The following is a 19,316-nucleotide window of genomic DNA, read 5'->3' as shown; positions in this document are numbered from 1 at the left end:
ACCCCAGGAGGACCAAGGGCCCGGCTTGAGTCTGCACAGCCGGGCTCTGCGCAGGGAAACGGGGCGCCCTCCTCCAGCCGCGTGTGGACTCAGACGTGCACGTGAAAGCCTCTGAGACAATCAAGATTTCTCACGTGCCTTGTGAGCTGGACAATCACTCTTTCGGTCCTAAGTCACCGATACCCAGCTCTGAGGCTCACCCGGCTGTCCCTGTGTCCCACGCACTCCTCTGGGTGGCTCCACCCGCCTCCCTGAGACAAGGGAGCCTGGAACGGCCTCCTAGGCAGAGGGCCGTGGCCACCAGCTCCCGGGCCGGGTGCGGGAAGGGTGCGCTGGCCCGAGTGACGGGACGGCCTGCGGCCACGTACCTGCACGGAGCACGAAGTCGTCGCAGGACCGGTAGTCGATCTCGTCCGGGACGCCGAGCGCCTCCACGGGGAAGGCTGCCAACGCGCCGAGGCGGGAGGAGACGCACGGCCTGACCTGGATGTGAGCACACGCGGGTTATTACAGTTGAGGGGCGCGAGGGCAGAGGCAGCAGGGACGCTCAGCCAGTGACCTGCAGGGGGCCAAGCGGCACCCCTGGTGAGCTCGCGATTTGATCTCCACATCAACAATGCAGCAGCCGGGCTGCTTGAGTTCAATCTACAGGTCAAGCAGGGAATAACTGACGTCTTGATGATGTCCTTCTAGGCAGAAACGCGGACTGTATTTCCACTTAGCTAGACCTTCTTTGACTTCTCTCATCAGAGCTTTCTCGCTTTCCTCATAGAGATACTACCTGTATCTTGAAAACCTGTACCCGGTATTTAAGTGTGGGGGTGTGTGCTAACACAAAGGGTATTGTATTTTCAGATTTCACTTGTTCACTGCTGGTGTATTTTAAAAAATCGTTTTTTCTATATAAATAATCGTACTACCTAAGGACAAGGACAGTTTTATCTCATCCTTCTCTGTCTATACACCTTTATTTCCTTTTCCTGTCTCACTGCTCTAGCCAGGTCTTCCAGTGTGACTGGCAAACAGGAGCGGTGAGAGGAGAGGGGCTTCCTTGTCGCGCTCCTATCTCGGGGGAAGGCATCAGTTCCTCCGCATCGTGTCTGCGGGCACGCTACAGGGGGATTTGGTAGATACTCTTTATCAAGTTGAGGAAGTTCCCTTCTATTCGTAGTTTGCTGAGGAAGTTTTCTTTAAATCAGGAATGGGTGTTATATGCTGTCAAATAAATGGTTTGCATCAATTGATATGATCATGTGATTTCTCTTTTTTTATCCTGTTGATATGGTGAGTTTTCTTAATTAATTTTGAAATGCTGAGCCAGCCTTGCGTATCTGGAATAAATTCAACACTCATTTGTGGCGCTTAGTTCTTCTCATACCTTGCTGAATTCAATTGTCTAATTAATATTTGGTGAGAATTTATGCATCTATATTCAAAAGGAATACTGGCCCGTAATTTTCCTTTCTTGTAATTTCTTAATCTGGTTTGCTATTGTGGCAATGCGCTAATGTGGTAATGCTGGACTCACAGAATGCGGTGGGAAGCATTGCTTCTACTTCTATATCCTGGAGGAGATTACAGGGAACTGGTATGACTTCTTTATGAAACGTCTGACAGAATTCACCCGTGAACCCAGCTACACCCAGCACTTTCTGTTTTGGAAGGTTATTAATTATTGATTCAATTTATTTAACAATAGACACACAAGGAGGGGGCCTGGAGCATCTAGGACGACGCGAGGTCGTTCAGCTCCCAGGTGAGAGCAGAGCCCCCTGTTGGGGGGTGGCACCAGGGAGGGACATGCTGCTCTGGCAAGACAAACCTCTCTGGACACCCCCAGGCCCAGCAGGTTGAAAGATGAGCCTGGAAGCTACTTCAGGCCACAGCTGGGCAAGCTGAGCCTTGGTGTTTGTGCCTTTAGGACCTAGAAACCCAACCTGAGACTCTCTTACTTTTGAGACGGCTTTTCCAAGCCCTGCGCTGTGCTGCTGGGGTGGTTTTCGAGCTTCACCTCTAGGTCGTGGCCCCAGACTGCACTGAACATGGAGAAGAGGATGAACCACCAGCCCTGCGGCCAGGCGGGCAGGGCCAGGCCAGGCCGCCCACACAAACTCAGCCAGGACGGGACACCACCCAGACCGTGAAGGTCTTGAAACAGCGCTTTCCCCCTTGAGTGTGGTTTCCTGAAGCCCCATCTCCCGCCTTGTGGGGATGGTGAACGTTATGCTCTCTTCCAGGATCAAAGGGGAGGACACGGTGGTTCTGGGCACCTGTCAACCCCACATCCCAGGAGCCTCTGATGGCCCGGCCTCTGCCCTGCGCCTGGGGGTGGGCAGAGGGGCCTCCCCTCCTTGGTGCAGCTGAGGGCTTGGAAAAGGCTACCCCGTGCGGTATGAGGCAGAGGGGAGGGTCCCTCTGGACTGGACCTCCAGCTGCAGCCCTGCAGCCCCTCCCAGAGCAGCTCGGCTTGGAGGAGCACCCTGCTGGGTCTCAGGGCCCGGGAAGCACTGCCACGCAGGCCGCACACTCACCGCGTTCCGGGGGTTGGCCATGAGGCAGTGCAGGGCGACGTGGGCCGGCAGGAGGTTGAAGAGGACCCTCCTGTTGTCCGGCTTCACCCTCTCCGTGTCGTCCCGCTCCTCCTCTGCCTGGGGATGACAGGATGCTCCGTTGGTCACTCGCCCACCCTTCCAGCATCCTTCACTCGCTCGACAACCCGCCACCTGACAAGATCCTCTCCTGGACCAGACTCTGAACTGTCTTCCCAACTGGGCCCTGACTTTGCGGCGTCCCTCTTCATTTCCGCATTGTCCAGTTTTAGCAAGAACCCCGCTGAGCCAGCTCACCCAGACACCCCATCCCTGACATCCGATCACCCCGGACATCTGATCGGGTTCCTCACCTCCCACCCTCCCCAGGTGACGTCCGATCACCCAGGCCTGTCCTCAGCATGAATCCTGTTACATCAGCTCAATCAGAAACCCCTGCCCCCTGATCTCTACTCTTCATCACTTTACAGCCACTGCCCCCACCCTGCCCCTCGGCTGTACAAGCCCACCTGCCCTTGCTGTACTTGGGGTGCAGCCTCGTCCCTCTCCCCCACTGCGAGGCCCCCCCGCAGGGGTCCCTATGCCTAACACCACCCACACGGCTGGCTGCTGGCGTCTAGCCGGAAGCCCCCACGTGACACCCTTCCCAAGGGACTCCCTTGCCGACCCCCGTGGAAGCAGAGGGGCTCCTCTTGCCTGCGCAGCCCAGACGTAGTCCGGCCGCAGCTTGACGTCCACGTGCCAGGCGTCAGGGCCAGCGCACGTGAGAACAGCAGGATGGCCAGGATCGGCTCCAAGCTGCCCCTTGGGGAAGAGAAGGAGGAGAACCCCATTCAGTGCCAAGAACACAAGACCCATCCACCGAGGGCCCCACAGGTGCGACACCCCCAGAGGCGCCTGGGACTGACCCGGGCTGAGAGCCACATCTCACCGAGAAACCCAAGGACCTGCTGGAACTGGCACCCAAGTGGACGAGGGGAGAAGCCCTGGCACGAACGAGCTTCTAGTCAGCAGACCACAGCACAGGGCATCACGGATGGGTATCTGCGACGCCTGCCCGTGGGATGCCCGGCAGCAGCAGCGTACCTGCCCCACGGTCCTCGCGTACCCGCTGAGGTCCAGGACGTGGTGACGCCACAAGCGGGGATCATTTGGGGCAAAGAGGAGACCCGCAGGGATATGGCCAGCAGGAGGGCGCCCATGAGGCCTCAGAGCAGGGTATGGGGCACAGCTTGCAGGGCAGGGCGGGCAGGGCGGGCAGCACTAGGGCCCGGCCCTCAGACGACAGGACCGCCAGGGACCCGTTGGGGCTGGAGCTCCCGGCCCAGAGCAGGCAGCCCACCTGGAGGGGGATGGAGGGGCCCCACTCAGAGCACACAGCACCCCCTCCTCCCCGGCATTCTCTGGCCCCCTGCCCCACCCACTCCCCCAGTGCCACCGGCCAGGCCTTGGGTACTCCTGCCCAGTCCTGGCCCTTCGAGGCTCCTCACTACCAGAAGCGGAGCCCCAGGACCTGGGCTGGAGGACACGAGACCCCTACCGTCCTCCTAAACCCCTCAGCTCCATCCTGTTCCCCCCCCCACCCCCTCCTTCCTGTTTCACTGCCCCAGCTTCTGTCCTTGGCACGCCACAAAGGGCCGATCACACCTCCTCCACTGGCCGATGTCCCCCTCACCCTGGCTTCCTGGGACACCCCAGGCCCACTTCTGACCCCCCTTGTTTCCCTCCCCATCCTAGGGGCGGGCCCTCCAGTGCGGCTCCCGGCGGCTGCCCCTCATCCCTGTCCCTCACGGCCCTTGCCACGCCCAGCCCCTGCAGACACGCTCACCACATATCCTGGGGCCACGGAGTAGATACAGACCACTGTGAAGATACACGAGATGGCGCCGATCGGGATCATCGAGCACTCTGGAAAACACCGAGCAATAAAGCACTATTGAAAACCAAGTCTCTTTTACAGTCATTTGTGGCCACAGTAGGTGATTCACACTCTAGAACGGCCAGAACCATCTGAATGCGGCTAGAGTCTCACCCATAATTCATCCTCCACACACATTTCCTGGCTCTTTTCATATCATTCATCTCCCAGGTGAAAAAACTGCCAAAATTAAAAAACTGAAAACTGACATCTCTAAATTAAAACAGCAACACTTCCCGCCATCTGCCCTGCCCTATGACGTTGACTGGCACCGAAATTCACTGAATAGATTAACTTGACGTTTTCAGAATATTGCGCCCTTCTGTCTCAGCAATGGTAAAAAATTTCCTTTACTTGTTTCTTCTTTTTTATGCTCTATGTTTCGTCCCTTTCTTCACACAGGCTTTACACGATGTTTGTAAAGTTACTAGAAATTTCATTTTCAGCTTCTTTAAATGCATTTCTACAATACTCAACAAATGATTTCATGGATAAAGTCAGAAGGTTTTAGAATCACACTTCTGAAATTAGAACGAAAACAAAACTTGAGACCACGGGACCACAGAGGAAGCGCGGACCAGCGAGGGTGCCCTGGGCCGCGTACTCGCGTATCCCTCTAACCCTCCCACCCTGTGAGGTCGGGGCCATTACGGTCCCCGCTCTACAGCCGAGGAACCGGGGCCCAGACACCACCAGCCAACCGCACGCACTCTGCAGACCAGGACGCAGCGGGCTGTTCAGCTCACGCCCCACGCTGACACAGGTACACACACACACACAGAGCAAACAGCGGCACGACGGCTAATTTGTCATAACACCAAAGAAAGACGGCCGGTCGGATGCAAACAACAGAAAACGCCCCTAGAACAGGACACACAGTCAGTCAAAGGCGGCCCTCTGGGGTGTCAGCTGTTGGAACGTCCTCAAAGCTCCTGTCACTGTCTCAGAAAGCGACTCTGCAGCCGTGGCCAGGCTGGGCGTCCCGGACCCCACGTCTGGAGGGCAGTTCACAGCCGGAGCTGAATTTCACGAAGGACCCCACGAGGCAGGGGGACGCAGGGCAAATCTGGAGTGAGAGCCTGCTCTGCAGGGAAAGAAGCCGTGGAGGGTGCCGTGACCGGGACACGAACCAGGAAAACCGCAGCTGCTCCAAATGGTCGGTGGGAAGCAGGGTGGCCGCTGAGTGACGAACCTCCCCGACGTGCCCGAGCCCTGTGGCTGTGGAGTTCAGTCGAGGCGAACGCGACAGCTACACAACCACATCCTCCGCTCAGCCGGCTGTGCTCCTGGCTTATTCTCAGGGCTCCTGCCCTGTGAGTTAGGGGCCAGGAGGAGGCATGGCCTGGCTCCCTTGACTGCCCGCTGCTGCTCCCATGGGAGGGGAGGGGGCGGGGAGGGGCACTCAAAGGCTTCCAACCAGGCGACAAATTAAGAACCATGTTATAAGCCACACTCACACAGACACACACAACTGAAACAGGCTTCCAGGGAACCCTGATGACGGTCAATAGAGTGACATTTTCATTCATTCCTATTCCATCCCCTTTGTTAACAGCGCGCACACACACACACACACACACACACACACACACACACACACACACAAATAAATAAAGGAAAAAATAAACAAATTAACAAAAAAGATTACACAGACCCTAGTAAGCTGCAATTTCATGTTTAAAAAATACTGCCATGATTATGCTAAATAAATGAACTCAGTCCCACACAGATACACCGTGGGAGCCACTGGGGCTGAGGTAGGACATGATGTAACACGAGGACCAGGACCGGGGACTTGCAGGGGCTGCCAGGAGCTCTTGGGTTTGTCTTTAGGGTCACTGCCCTCTGCCAAGGCTCCCTCTCTCTCTCCCCAAAGAGGAAAAACCTAGAGGTTTTCTAACTTTGCAGTCAGTGTCCATCCATCAGCCATGTCTAGTTGACCTCACCAGCGCTGCAAACCCCCTCCCTGCCTTCCTCACCCGCTGCAGGCGGCTCTTGGGGGCTGGGGGGGCTGGGGGCGCTCTTCCTCCCTGAAGCCAGCCCTGCGAGGGCAGCAGGTGTAATAGGAAAGAGCAAATCTGACTGCAAACTAGACCTGATCCTTTCGCTTTAACCCTGTGTTGTTTCCTAGGCCTAGTCTTGCTGTTTCTGCACCGTTTGAAGCACAATGTTGCCTTTAGCCTGAAATATACAGCAGAGCCTACTCTCAAGGCTCTGACCTTTAAGGATATTAACACTTTCCCATTCATGTAAAGGCAACACCTTGCAGAACAGAACATGACATCTGCTTTCTTAGAGGCTTTATAGGGGCACCATGACCTCACCCATGCGGACAGCTGCAAGAACAGCAAATTCCTGCACCAAGAACTTTGCAGCAACCAACCACGCCCCCTCCCCCGTTTGGGGTAAAAGGCGCCCGTATTCTGACTTGGAGAAGATGGTTCTGCAGGACACTATTCTGCCATCTTTCTCAGTCAGCCGGCTCTCCGGACAAAGTCACTCTTCTTTGCCCTAACACTTCATCCCCCGGTTTCCTGGCCTGCCACGTGGCGAGCAGAATGAGCTTGGGACTTGGTAACACAGGGAGGCGAGGAAGCCCACGTTAGGACTCTCACCCTCCTGAGCGATCCCCTCTGCCTCGGCTCAGAAGACCACGAAGGGGTTACTGGGATGGTGGATGGAAAAATGAGGCTGAAATACGACCATCAGCGCCAGGCCCGCGTGGGAAAGGTGACAGGGGCGCTGTACGAGGCACACCCAGCCTCCTTCCCAGTCACGTCATGCTCACGTTCCCCAGGGACCAGGGAGGCCTGGACCCCCCCCCCCCAGACAGCAAAGCGCATCTGAACCCGCAGGTGCCCAGGGACTGGTCCAGTGTGCACCCCTCTGGCTCCCTCCTCACTGTTCCTCTTACCCCTGCCCCCCCCCCCGCCTGCTCAGCCTCGGCCCCTCCACGTGCCCACCCAAGGCCAGCACCACTGCAGGAACACGTCTGGCCGGTGAGCTCTGCCCCTTTCCAGCCGTCACCACGGACTCTCCAGCCCCGTAGAGCGCCTCCTCTGGTCACGGCATCCTGGCCTCCAGGACTGACAGGGATCCCGCCCCTGGGTTTCACCAGCTTCCCCTCTTGTTCCAACAATGTTCAGTTGAGCCTGTGGTGGCCCAGGCCCTGCTCCTAGTACACGATGAATATCAGCTCCAATACCCATCCTTTCGTGGACGGAGACACGAAGGCCCTGGAGCTGGCAGCCTCTAGTGATGATGGAGCCAGTTGGGCCGGTGAAGGCCCCAGGTGGTCCCAGAGCTGCCACACCAACCCTGATGCCCTGGCTGTGGCCACTTCTACGTCACGGAGGAAAGCCCTCTGTTGACGCCTAGGCTTCCTCAGGGATGCACGACTGCGATGGACCCCAACCCAGCCGCGTGCGCGGCCGCGCCCACTGGCAGCTGCCTCCCTCGGTACACACTGGGCCTCTGCTGGACAGATCTGTCCCACCTGCCGGCCCCCATCCTCCCCAGTCGGATCCTGCTGACCACGCCCCCTCCTGTCGCCTGGCCCCACAGTCCTCTGCGCAAGCCCCGGGGCGACCTCAGGGCCCTGCTGTCACGGCCAGGGCCTGGGGAGGGCAGTGTGTGAGCACGTGGGTCGGCCCCTGAACAGGCACGCGCTGGCTGGCCGGGGGAACCGCAGCCGCCTGCCCTCGGGACCGTGCGCCCAGCCCGAGCTGCCTCCTGCCCGGCAGCCCGGAGGGGGGACCCGCTGCAGTGCCGAGAATCCCACCCTGAGAAAAGTGCTCGGGCGACGAGGGAGGGCGAGGAGGGGGGCAGTGGACGTTGGGAAAGAAAGGGGCCAGCCCGGGCCCCCTCCACCAGGAGAGCCGTTTGTCCACCGGGCACACGGGTTCCCAGCACCGGGGACGAGCGTGACAGGACTTAGAAGCCAGCGTCTACGTGCGACGCCTTCGCTTGGAAGTAGGCGCGTAAAGCCGTCTTACCTGAAGCGGGAAACTGCAGCTGACCGGGCCCGATGCCGCCCCGTCTGTGAAGTCAGAGAGCTGGACTGCGGCTGTTTATTCCAGTGGCGTTTTCTTCTCGACTTAAATCAAGAGGGTACCTGAGAATAAGAAAGACTTTAAATAAATAAACCTCGGTTCAATCTTCTCGAGAAGCAGCTGCTTTCGACCGTCGTACACAGATCACCCTTGGTCTGTCAGACGTGACAACTGAGGATCCAGAGGGGAAATGGGACGTTTGAACAGGAAGGCTCAGGACGTGCGGCAGGTGTGCGGGACGGGGACAGGGCCCTCTCCCAGGAGCCCCGGGCAGAACAGGGCCACGGGCTCTACCCTGGCTCCTACGCCAACGAAGAGTCCTCGAGAGCGTGGAGGCCCCCGTCTACGGCACGGTCCCACGACAGGCCACACCCTCGTTTCGGAGAGAACAGTGTCACCCCTCGTGCTCATTTACTGAGTCTCCATCCACACCCACCCCTGTGTCTACGGGGCCCGCTCCCAGAACTCCAAACGGCACCCCGCACAGGATGGGGCCTAATGGGCTTGTACCCCGTGGACGACTCTTTTTTCACCTGCCAGGAAGGTGAGGGACAAACTGCCTCCACCTGGCCTGCCAGGAGGGCAGGCAGAGGCCGAGCACTTACCTGTTCAGGTGACAGGCAGGCGCAAGACACGCACACAGGTACCCGGGCCAGGTGATGAGCAGGCACAGGGCACAGGACACCAGGAAGCAGACGCAGAACCCCAGCAGGAGCAGGACGGCCTCACCCCTAGGACGGACGACACACAGTCCCTGCAGGCTGGGCCAGGTGAGGTGTGCCCAGCGGATGCCCGGGGCCCCTCCCTCCCTCCCCTGCCCCACCCGGGTCCCAGCCCCCGGGAAGCAGCAGTGCTCTCTGGGGAGCTGCCCGTGCTGGTCCTCTTCTAGCAGAGGAGCCCTTCCCGCGTCCGCCCTCACTTCCCCGCCGCCCCAGGGTCTCTCTAGCCCTGGGAGCGCCCGAGAGCTGCTCTCCTCGTGCAGGAAGCGTGACGCTTGCACGGACTTGGCTGCCGGGTACCGCCCTCTTCCTGGGCCTCACCTGGAAAGGGTTTTTCCAGAAAAACTTGGATCCCTATGAGCCCTGCATATGGCCACTGAGTGTCCACAGTGTCTGGGGCTGTCTGGGGCTTCCGTGTGTTTTTCTGGAAACTCACAAGATCTTGAATACAGTTCCCTGTGCTATATTACGGAAGAAACTTGTTTATCTGTTCTATAAATGCCTGTCGTTATCTGCAAGTCTCCAACTCCCAGTCTGTCCGTTCCCAGCCCACTCCCCCCTGGCAACCACAAGTTTGTATTCTCTGTCTGTGACTCTTTTTCTCTTTTACATTTAAGTTCACTTGTCTTTTTTTTTTTTTTTTTTTTAGGTTCCACATATGAGTGGTAATACTACATGGTGTTTTTCTTTCTGTTTCTGGCTTACTTCACTTAGAATGACCTTCTCCAGGGACATCCATGTTGCTGCAAATGGTATGATGATGTCATTTTCATGGCTGAGTAGTATTCCACCATATAAATACATCACGTCTTCTTTATCCACTTATCGATGGACAATTAGGTTGTTTCCATGTCTTGTAAGTAGTGCTGCTGTGAACACTGGGGTGCGGGTGTCTTTCTGCATTAAGGTTCCTTCTGGATAGAACCCAGGAGTGGGATTGCTGGGTCATATGGTAAGTCTATTCCTAGTCTTTTGAGGAATCTCCATACTGTTTTCCACCATGTCTGAACCAAACTGCATTCCCACCAGCAGTGTAACATTATAGGAGGGTTCCCTTTTCTCCACAGCCTCTCCAGCATTTATCATTTGTGTGGACTCTTGAATGATGGCCACTCTGACTGGTGTGAGGAGATACCTCATTGTAGTTTTGACTTGTATTTCTCTGATAATTACTGATACAGAGCATTTTTTCATGTGCGTGTCGATCATTCACACGTCTTCGTTAGAGAATTGCTTGTTTAGGTCTTCTGCCCATTTTTGGATTGGGTTGTTTCTTTTTCTCCTATTAAGTTGTAGGAGCTGCTTACATATTCTAGAGATCAAGCCTTTGTCGGTTTCATCTTTTACAAATAGTTTCTCCCATTCTGTAGGTTGTCATTTTATGCGAAAGCTTGTAAGTTTAACTAGGTCCCAATTTGTGGATTCTTGCTTTTTCTATTGCTTGAGTAGACCGCACTAGGAGGACACTGCCGAGATGTATGTGAGACAAAGTTTTGCTTGTATTTTCTTCTAGGAGCCTTGTTGTTTCTTGTCCTATGTTTAAGCCTTTAATCCATTTTGAGTTGATTTTTGTGTATGGTGTGAGGAAGTATTCTAGCTTCACTGATTTACATGCAGCTGTCCAGTCTTCCCAACACAATTTGCTGAAGAGACTGTCTCTATTCCCTTGTACGTTCTTCCCTCCTTTCTCGAAAGATAAATTGACGAAAACATTGCGGGTTCATTTCTGGGTTCTCCATTCTATTCCACTGATCCATACGTCTGTTTCTGTACCAATACCATGCCGTTTTGCTTACTGTAACTCTGTAGAACTGTCTCAAGTCTGGGAAGGTTATTCCTCCAGCTCCATTCTTTTTCTTCAGGGATGCTTTGACAATTCTGTGTCTTTTGTGATTCCCTATACATTTTATTATGCTTTGTTAGTTCTGTGAACGAATACAATTTAAGTATATCCCTTCACTGGAATCCTAATTTCAAGGCTCTTCTATCCAACCTCGTAACTCCACACATTTTAATACCAATAATCTCCCATCGACCTCATGGGTTACAGTTTAGGTTTTGTCTCATCATGAAACTTTCGCTATGTGTACAACCGGGCTGCAGCCATGGCATCCTATACTGAGCATGCTTTGTACTGTTTTCCCCTCAACTAGCCTCTGGTCCATCACCTTCCTCACAGTAGTGTCTATACGACTTAATACAAAGCCCTGGATTCACCTCTTAAATAAAACATTTACTAAATTGTGTTATTCTCCAAGGTGTTAAAGAGAAGATGAAAATCTTGCCCTGAAATACACATGTATTTCTACTGATCACAGAAACATGTTTAAAGTAAGAGCATTTAACTTCATTATCCACAATGTGGGTTCACATTTTGCAGGAATAGGTCGTAAAAGTTGAATTAACACGGCAAATTAAGAGGGAAGAGCCAGGATGACTTTCCCATGATCCTCACCGCCCAGGCCTTCTGTGTCTAGAGGGGTGCAGGGCCTGAAGCAATGGGTCTATAACACATCTAGATGTCCTGGGTTCAGATCTCACTGAACAGCCCGGACGGAAGCCTGCAAGGGAGGAGAAGCAGACAGCCTACGGTGACGGCAGATGGTGCAGGTGGCCCAGGGGCCACAGGGATTCGACCTGTAAGTAAGTAACAGCCCAGCAGGGAGAGGAGTCGCTTCTGTTTTGGCAAGGACAGGTGATCCAGTCTTAATTATACATTAAGAATTTTCTCAAGAAACACGTTATGTCCCTAATTCACCACATACCTTTAGAAACTAAACGCCATAGCAAGAGAGAATTAAGGTAACCTCTGTCAACCTGTATAGTTTTATCTGACGGGCAAGAAGAAAGATAAAACATGCATTCAGAAGCAGAATTTGTGAGAGGGAGGAGGTGACAAGTCTATATTCCTGGTCACCTTCGCATAGCACCTCTGCTTCCTTATCTGTGTCATCCTAAGAGGAGGACAATTCGGTGAGGAAGCTGCCCTCAGAGGAAGGAGAGCGCTGGGCTATCACCCTGGTGCAGGCCTGAAACACGGTTCCAGTGGCAGAGGCGTGAGGACTGAGTCTTGAAACCTAGTTGCAGAATCCATACTGAGGCCCGAACGCCCAGCTAAGTGGGCAGGATTTGTTAGACGACCGAACTACTTCCGTGTTAGTGATGCCCACGTGCCGTGTAAAATGAATAGAATGAGAAGAGCAGAGGATGGGTGCCGGAGCCTTGAGAACACTAACATTTGAGGGGTCGGCAGAGGTGGGATGGGACATGAAGGAGGTGAGAGAAGTGGCCAGAAAAAAGGTTCTCGGAGTTCCGGGACAATGTGATGTCCCATTAATTCAACCAATATTTGTGGCGTCCCTACCTTGTGCTGGGCACAGTTCTAAGGGCTCAGGATCCAGAAGTGAACAAACTGATAAAATCCCTGCCCCAAGCAGCTCTAGTCGACTGGGGTCATCAGGTAATTTCCAAAAAAAAAAACAACAACAAAAAAAGCGAAGTCCTCATGTGTGTTAGATGATGGTGCGTCATCTGGAGAAAAACATGCAAGGGATGGAATCCTCAGGAAATGGGACAGAGATTGTTGAGTGTTGGATTCTATGTAGTGTATTCTGAGAAAAAGTTCAAAGGAAGGCGATCAGCAAACTTGACAGGGACCGATTTAGTGAAATGATGGGAACAGGACACAGACTGGATGGCGGAGTAACCGTGAAAGAAGGGAGAAGAGATCCAGAAAGCAGTCTGTCTCCACGTGGAAGGGGAGGACCCACACAGTGCCTAGAGGAAGCTACCTATCCGGGATTAATGTATTTAACCGGGAGACGAGGACGTTTCTTGTTTACAGGTTGACAAGAAGAGAGCGAACAGCGAGGGTGTCTGAGGATCTCCCGGGTCTGACAGTCCCACCTCTGAAGGAGGCTCTACTCGGTAATAATCGTCTCGATGAAAGGGACGTTTCACGACACCAAGAGACTCGGATGTCCCTTTAGACTATGAAGCGCTAAGCAACACACTCATAAGCCGTGCGTGGACGGTGCCCCTGCCCCAGCCTTGCCCTGGACCCTGGCCCTGCTCTGCTGCCAGGGCTGGTCCCTGCAGGAGCCCGAGGCCCCTGAAGCCCCGAGCATTCACCCCTGTGCCCCCAGCGGCCCGTGTGGGCTCCACTAAGCCTCCTTCCCTGCTGCTCCAGGGGGCAAGTGCTGACCCGGGGGCCAGGGGGTGAACCCCGAGCCGCGCAGAGCCCCCACCCCGGCTCCGACTGAGAGGCTGGCTGCAGCAGGGGGTACCGGGGGGTGGCCCATGACCAGTCTGGTCTGCAGGCTGGCTCTCCCACACGTCCTTACATTTTCCACTCTCAGTTCACAGACCTGGTTTGGGAGCCACTTCCGTCGGTCCTGCCTTCCAGGAAGTACGTCAGCACCTCGCCCTTGCCCTGGACGCCGACTTTCCCACGGCACACAAAGTGGTACGTGCCCCGCCGCAGCAGCCGGTGAACTTCCTCAGTCACCTGCAGGAGAGACATGCGGGCATCACTCTTGGTCAAAGGGGAGCCCATGGAGGGGTCCCTCCTCCACCTGCACAGCCCACCCTGATCACCCAGGCCCGGCCTCCCTGGCTCGGCCTGCAAGCCAGGTCCTCTGGCTCCTCCTGTGGTGACTCTGGTCGCCCTGTGAGAAGAACATGATCCCACAAACAGAGCAGGGGACTCCGAGGGAACTAAGCGGCCCTAGACAAACAGGTGAGGACAGTGGTCCCCACGGATGATGGGTGGGCTGGACAGGGCCTACACAGACCTGGTCCCAGGGTGTGAGCTCCACGGTCACCCCAGGCTCCAGGCACACCTGCAGACATCGAGCTCCAGTTGTGGACACACAGTGGCAGGCCCGGCTCCCCGCAGGGCTCCCGGCACCGGCAGGAACCTCGGACAACCTCGAGGGTCGGGGACTGGCAGGAAGGGGCCGGCACCAGGCTCGCATCCCTGTGGCCGGCACAGAGCCCTCAGGGCCCAGCTGGGGTGCACAGGCTCCTGGCTCCTGGGGCCTCCGTGGGCCCAAAAGCGGGGGCCACCAGCGCAGACAGGGCGGTAGGCACATTCCCCTCCCTAGTGACAGCGGGGACGTGACTTCACTCCCCCAATTCTTGGGTTCCCAGAATTGGGAATCTAGCTAAACAACAGTTTAGCTGGAAGAATTCCCGCCTCACACAGTTAAAAACAACATGAAATCCTGCACCCCAATGTTCATAGCAGCACTATTGACAATAGCCAAAACATGGAAACAGCCTAAATGTCCATCAACAGGTGACTGGATAAAGAAGATGTGGTATATTTATACAATGGAATACTACTCAGCCATGAAAACCGACAACATAACGCCATTTGCAGCAACATGGATGCTCCTAGAGAATGTCATTCTAAGTGAAGTAAGCCAGAAAGAGAAAGAGAAATACCATATGAGATCGCTCATATGTGGAATCTAAAAAACAAAAACAAAAACAAACAAACAAATAAAAACAAAGCATAAATCCAGGACAGAAATAGACTCACGGACAGAGGATACAGACTTGTGGTTACCAGGGGGGTAGAGGGTGGGAAGGGATAGACTGGGATTTCAAAATTGTAGAACAGATAAACAAGATTACACTGCATAGCACAGGGAAATATACACAAAATCTTATGATAAATCACAGAGAAAAAAATGTGACAATGAGTGTGTATGTGTCCATGAATGACTGAAAAATTGTGCTGAACACTGGAATTTGACACAACATTGTAAAATGATTATAAGTCAATAAAAAATGTTAAACAAAACAAAACAAAACAACATGAAATAGGAGAAAGCTCTTTCTAGCAAGGTTATTTAAGCAGAAGAGGACACGATTCCTTGGGTCCTCCTCGCCTTACACTGAAGGAGACCACCTCGCTCCCCTCCCCTGGGTGCTGCTCTGAAACCCCCCACACCCTCCCCCTCTCATGCCATCTCCCATCTCTGGGATCTTTAGTTACAGCAACTCGGCCCATCCAGGGCCCAGGGTCTCAGGTCCCCAGGGTGTCAGTCCCTGGCAGAGCTGGGCAGAGGACCGTTCTTCTCCCCTGCCCGATGGGCTGGAACCTGGCCTTCTTCCCGCGCGGCCCTCGCACTCACTAACCATCGGCCTGCTTCTGGCACGCACGCCGTCTAATCCCTCTCTGGACAGTCAGCGCCCCACACGAGGGGTCTGGTCTGTCTCAGCACGTCTCCCCAGGGCTCCTGGCATTCATGAGTGCTTGTCGAATACAAGAAGGCAGGCAGGCAGGCAGGCAACCGAGGCCCGCGGGAAACCTACCCAGGGAAGCTCAGAAAGGAAGCATAACCACGGACTATCAGGACCTGCCCAGCTCCCAGGATGGTGAAATCTGCGGATGGCTCTAAATGTGCTGGGAAGGGGCCCCTCGGGAGAACCAAAGCTGGCTGAACCAGTGTAGACAGGAGGGCTGGAAGCGTGTCTGCCAGACCGATAGAAGGAGGCCCAGGGCGCTGTCACTGCCCTTAATTAACTACCTCTGCCAGTTTCTGCAGCTGCTCGTTGGTGAGGCGCAGGCTGGTGCTGGCATGGAGGGGCTGGGGGCTGCCTGGGGTCTGGAGGAAGTCGCCTGGGGAGGAACAGGATGCCGCCATCCACCCACCCGGACGGAGAAGGGTAGGTGGATGCCTGGGGCCTGGACCCTCGCCAGACTGACTCCATCTCTCGGCCTTGGGAGCTGGGCAGGTGGTCCCCCCCCCCAACGCCTTGTAAACGAGAAGGACGCTGTCCACTGACAACAAGAGTAACTCGGTCAGCCTGATGGTGGCTACGACAGTCACAAAGAATCAAATGGCCAAGAAAAAGTGGAGAGTGCTTAAACTCCCCAGGGTGCTGGCTGCTGGGTGGCCCCAAAGCTGCCAAAGGCCCCGGTCTAAAGCCACACAAGGGTGAGGGCCTCACTCAGTTCCCCGGCAGGGCTCACTGAGCGTGCCCCAAAGTCCTTCATGGAACTGAGCCCGAGACTGGCTGCTTACCCGGGGAGACACCGAGGTCACCAAGGCCACCACTCAGACGTGGCCTCTAAGACGCAAGGTGGCAAAATGGATCGTGATCAAAGGCTCCATTTTGCTCTTTCCTCTCACAGCTGAACCCACAACTCATCTGTTCAAAGAGACCTGTGCTCCCGACACCCCGACGCCCTGCTCGAGCCCCCGGATGCACACGGACAAAACCTCTGAGTCTGCTCCTGACCCTGAGCTTTTCCTCTCACTGTTTTCACTTGTTTTATGAAGAACGAGCGGCAATAAAGCATCCAAAACGTTGTGCAAGGAAATGCTGGAGGTGAGGATGACCCACCACCACACACAGCAAAGCCGAGGTTTGACGGCAGGCGGGGACGGGCCGGGGGGTCCTCCCGGGCCGCCTGGGAGCTCGGGCTGCATGCCGCCCCTGTGTCCCCCTCAGCCTCGAGATGCCAGCCAGGAAGTCCCAGGCTGAGAATCAGGGCTGTGCGTGACGTTACCGGGGCGGGTCCTGGTGAGTGTCCAGGTCAGGGGCTCAGAGACACGAGGTCCCCAGGAGGCCACGAGGGCATCCCCTAGAATGTCCGATTCTTAGCCGTCTGCATGAGGCTCCCTGTGTCTCAGCAGCGTCGCGCTGGAACTCTCCCCAGAGTTCCCTGTGAGGCCCGGCCGGCAGGGGAGGACCCGTCCCACAGCCATGTCGACTTCACGCTGCATGAGAACACGTGCTGGGCCCCCTGGAGGCATGTCCAGGGAAGCATCTGCTCGGTCCCCAAGCGGATGGCCGAGGTGGAATCTGGGCATCATCGTGGTCAACCTTCCCTTGGCTGGCTTACTCCTTGGAAAATGGGGCCCCCGAGATGTCCCTGGGACTGTAGTCTGCACAGAACCCCCATCTGCCTCTCCTGGGACGGCAGACACGGGGTGGGCGGTGTCCTTGTTTGGACTTTTGACCCAGAAGAAAGAAGGCTCCCGCCGGAGGGCTGAAGAATGAGACCGTGGGCAGGCGACAGCTAATTGGACAGTATTTTCAGGAAAAAAGACACCTCTTTACAAAACTTGAACATTAAAATCTGAGTCTTTTGTTCACTTCTTCCAGGGAAGAACCAAAGGCTTAGTTTGGGCCAGCAAAGGGAAGGGCATCTCTCCTAGACTGTGACCACGAACCCCTTAAAGAACCACACAGCAGTGGAGCGTAAGTGCTTCTCCCTTCAAACAGGAGGAGGAGCGTGATGGGCTGGGAGCACCTTCTGCGCAGAGGGCGGTCACGCGGCCGGGCCGGGGGGTGGGGGTGGGGGTGGGGACCGCTGGTCTTACCCAGGCTGACAGACGTCAGCAGAGCCCCGCTCCTGTCCTGCCCTGTCCCAAGTGCATGGGTGCTGACACTCAAGCCAAATGGAGGAAGGCGCGGGGCCGGGTCTGCAAAGACCCTGCGTGATGCTGGTGCTCCCGGGAGGTCCACGCAGAGGGACCTTGGAGCCAAGACGCAGCGCTGCCCTGTGGGAGTCCAGACACGGACTTCGCCAGGCAGCAGCTGAGGGAGGCTGGATGCTGTTGGGGAGGCCACACCACGGTAACTGGCCCTCACCGGAGGCTGAGGGAACAGGGGCGGCTCTGAGCAGAGGAGTGGCCGACTCACACCTGACTCCAGACACTTAGACATGTGATGTCGGCTCTGGACGTGGCCGGGCTGGAGAGTGGGTGGGCTTCCCACCAGGTCTGCCCTGGGACATGACCAGCTCTTAGGGAAGGCTGTGAGGAACAGGGGTGAAAGATCCTGTTAGGGAAGGAACACAGTGTCCTGGGATCGACGGCATTAGGACAACGTGCGTGCTCTTGACACCACTGAGCTGGGCACTTAAAAATGGCTAAGACGGTCAATTTTACATTATGTGTGTTTCACCACCTTAAGAGAAGCTTAAGGAAAAGAACGCAGAGGTACAGAGATCTCACCTATGTTCTGAGAGCAGGAGAGCGCCGTGAGGATTTTGACCCGTTTGCCTTTTAAGCTGATGAATCCGAAGGACCCACCAAGGCACCTGACCGACAGCTAGTGCCCCAAAATGCCAGCTGGGGCCACCGGAACCGAACAGGCACGAGGTGGGAGAGCCCCACGCTTACAACCTTCTCGTTGGAACCACATCCTGCAGGGGGCTGCACCCCAGTGTCTTTGTCAAAACCTGGGATGAATGCACATCTCACAGGGCCTGCAGAGGACCCAGTGTGACTCTGATACAGCAAAAGCCCAGTGCTAACTGGTGACAGCCACTGGGCGCAGTCCTCTGACGCCGCCCTGAGGCCAGGCCGCAGCGGGAAGGCAGCAGCCCTGCTCGCCAAGTGCCACGCTCTCTGCCCTGCCCCCCGGGGTCCCCAGAGGACAGCCACAGCCACACACAGGGGACAGGCTCCCTCCCTCTGAGGCTCCCAGAGGCCTGCAGTGTCCAAGCCTCAGCTGACTCACACTTGCTCATTTGTTCTAAAGGAAATTAGGAGAGTGGGTCCACACTCCCTCCTACCCGTAAAGAGCAGGCGCCACTGTCCTCGACACCTTCAGATGGCTCCCTGCCCAGGGTCACCTGCTGCTTCCCAAGTCAGGTGGCCACACAGCACTCTGCCCTTCGAACGGCGAGGCAGCCCCTTCCCTTCTAAGGAGTCGTCACGCACTGCCCCCAAACATCCCAGTCACTCATCACCCCGACTCTCCCCATGGCCACGTCGGGGCCAACCCCCAAGGCCGCAGACACATCGAGCCCCCATCAGCGTGCCTGCCTGCAGCTTCGCGTCCCCACCCAGAAGAGGCAGACGAGGAAGGGAGGATGCAGGCTGCAGGGCTAGGTGGCCGGCCCCTGCCTCACCCTTGCCTCTCCTGCCTCCGTCTCCTGCCTGCAGGATGGGCACCTGCACCTTGGGGATTCTGAATGCACTGACCTGGATCCTGCCCGGGACCCCGTTGCCGTCCATCCACTGGCCACGTTGACTGTGTTTCCCCAGAATGTCGTACTGCAGCCTGCAAGCCCCAGTCACTCCGGCCACCGCGGGGCCCATGTTGATGC

At 56.0% G+C, this 19,316-nt stretch overlaps 2 protein-coding genes across 3 annotated transcripts in view; both read right to left on the bottom strand.

Annotated features, from left to right (window-relative positions):
• The window catches only part of LOC140694584 (adenylate cyclase type 1-like), a 20,966-nt gene extending 16,523 nt beyond the window's left edge, over positions 1-4,443 (bottom strand). Inside the window, exons 1-5 of one of the 2 annotated variants that reach the window (XM_072957747.1) lie at positions 4,378-4,443; positions 3,481-3,891; positions 3,246-3,353; positions 2,532-2,648; positions 369-483 (exon numbers count right to left, since the gene is read on the bottom strand). In XM_072957747.1, coding sequence (XP_072813848.1) covers positions 369-483; positions 2,532-2,552 — 136 coding nt within the window. In that variant the 5' untranslated portion in view covers positions 2,553-2,648; positions 3,246-3,353; positions 3,481-3,891; positions 4,378-4,443. The remainder of the gene's footprint in view (positions 1-368; positions 484-2,531; positions 2,649-3,245; positions 3,354-3,480; positions 3,892-4,377) is intronic. The other variant, XM_072957748.1, reaches the window with a different exon arrangement.
• On the bottom strand, positions 4,441-19,316 carry LOC140694588 (adenylate cyclase type 1-like; the record flags this gene model as incomplete). Its single annotated transcript, XM_072957756.1, has 5 exons — positions 4,441-4,457; positions 8,463-8,581; positions 9,125-9,250; positions 13,606-13,745; positions 19,192-19,316. Coding segments are annotated over 4 exons (458 nt in total), but the record flags the coding sequence as incomplete, so codon positions are not given.

Source organism: Vicugna pacos, unplaced genomic scaffold (genome assembly GCF_048564905.1).
Source record: "Vicugna pacos unplaced genomic scaffold, VicPac4 scaffold_56, whole genome shotgun sequence".
Taxonomy (NCBI): Eukaryota; Metazoa; Chordata; class Mammalia; order Artiodactyla; family Camelidae; genus Vicugna; species Vicugna pacos.
This window is presented reverse-complemented; position numbering and strand designations above follow the sequence as displayed.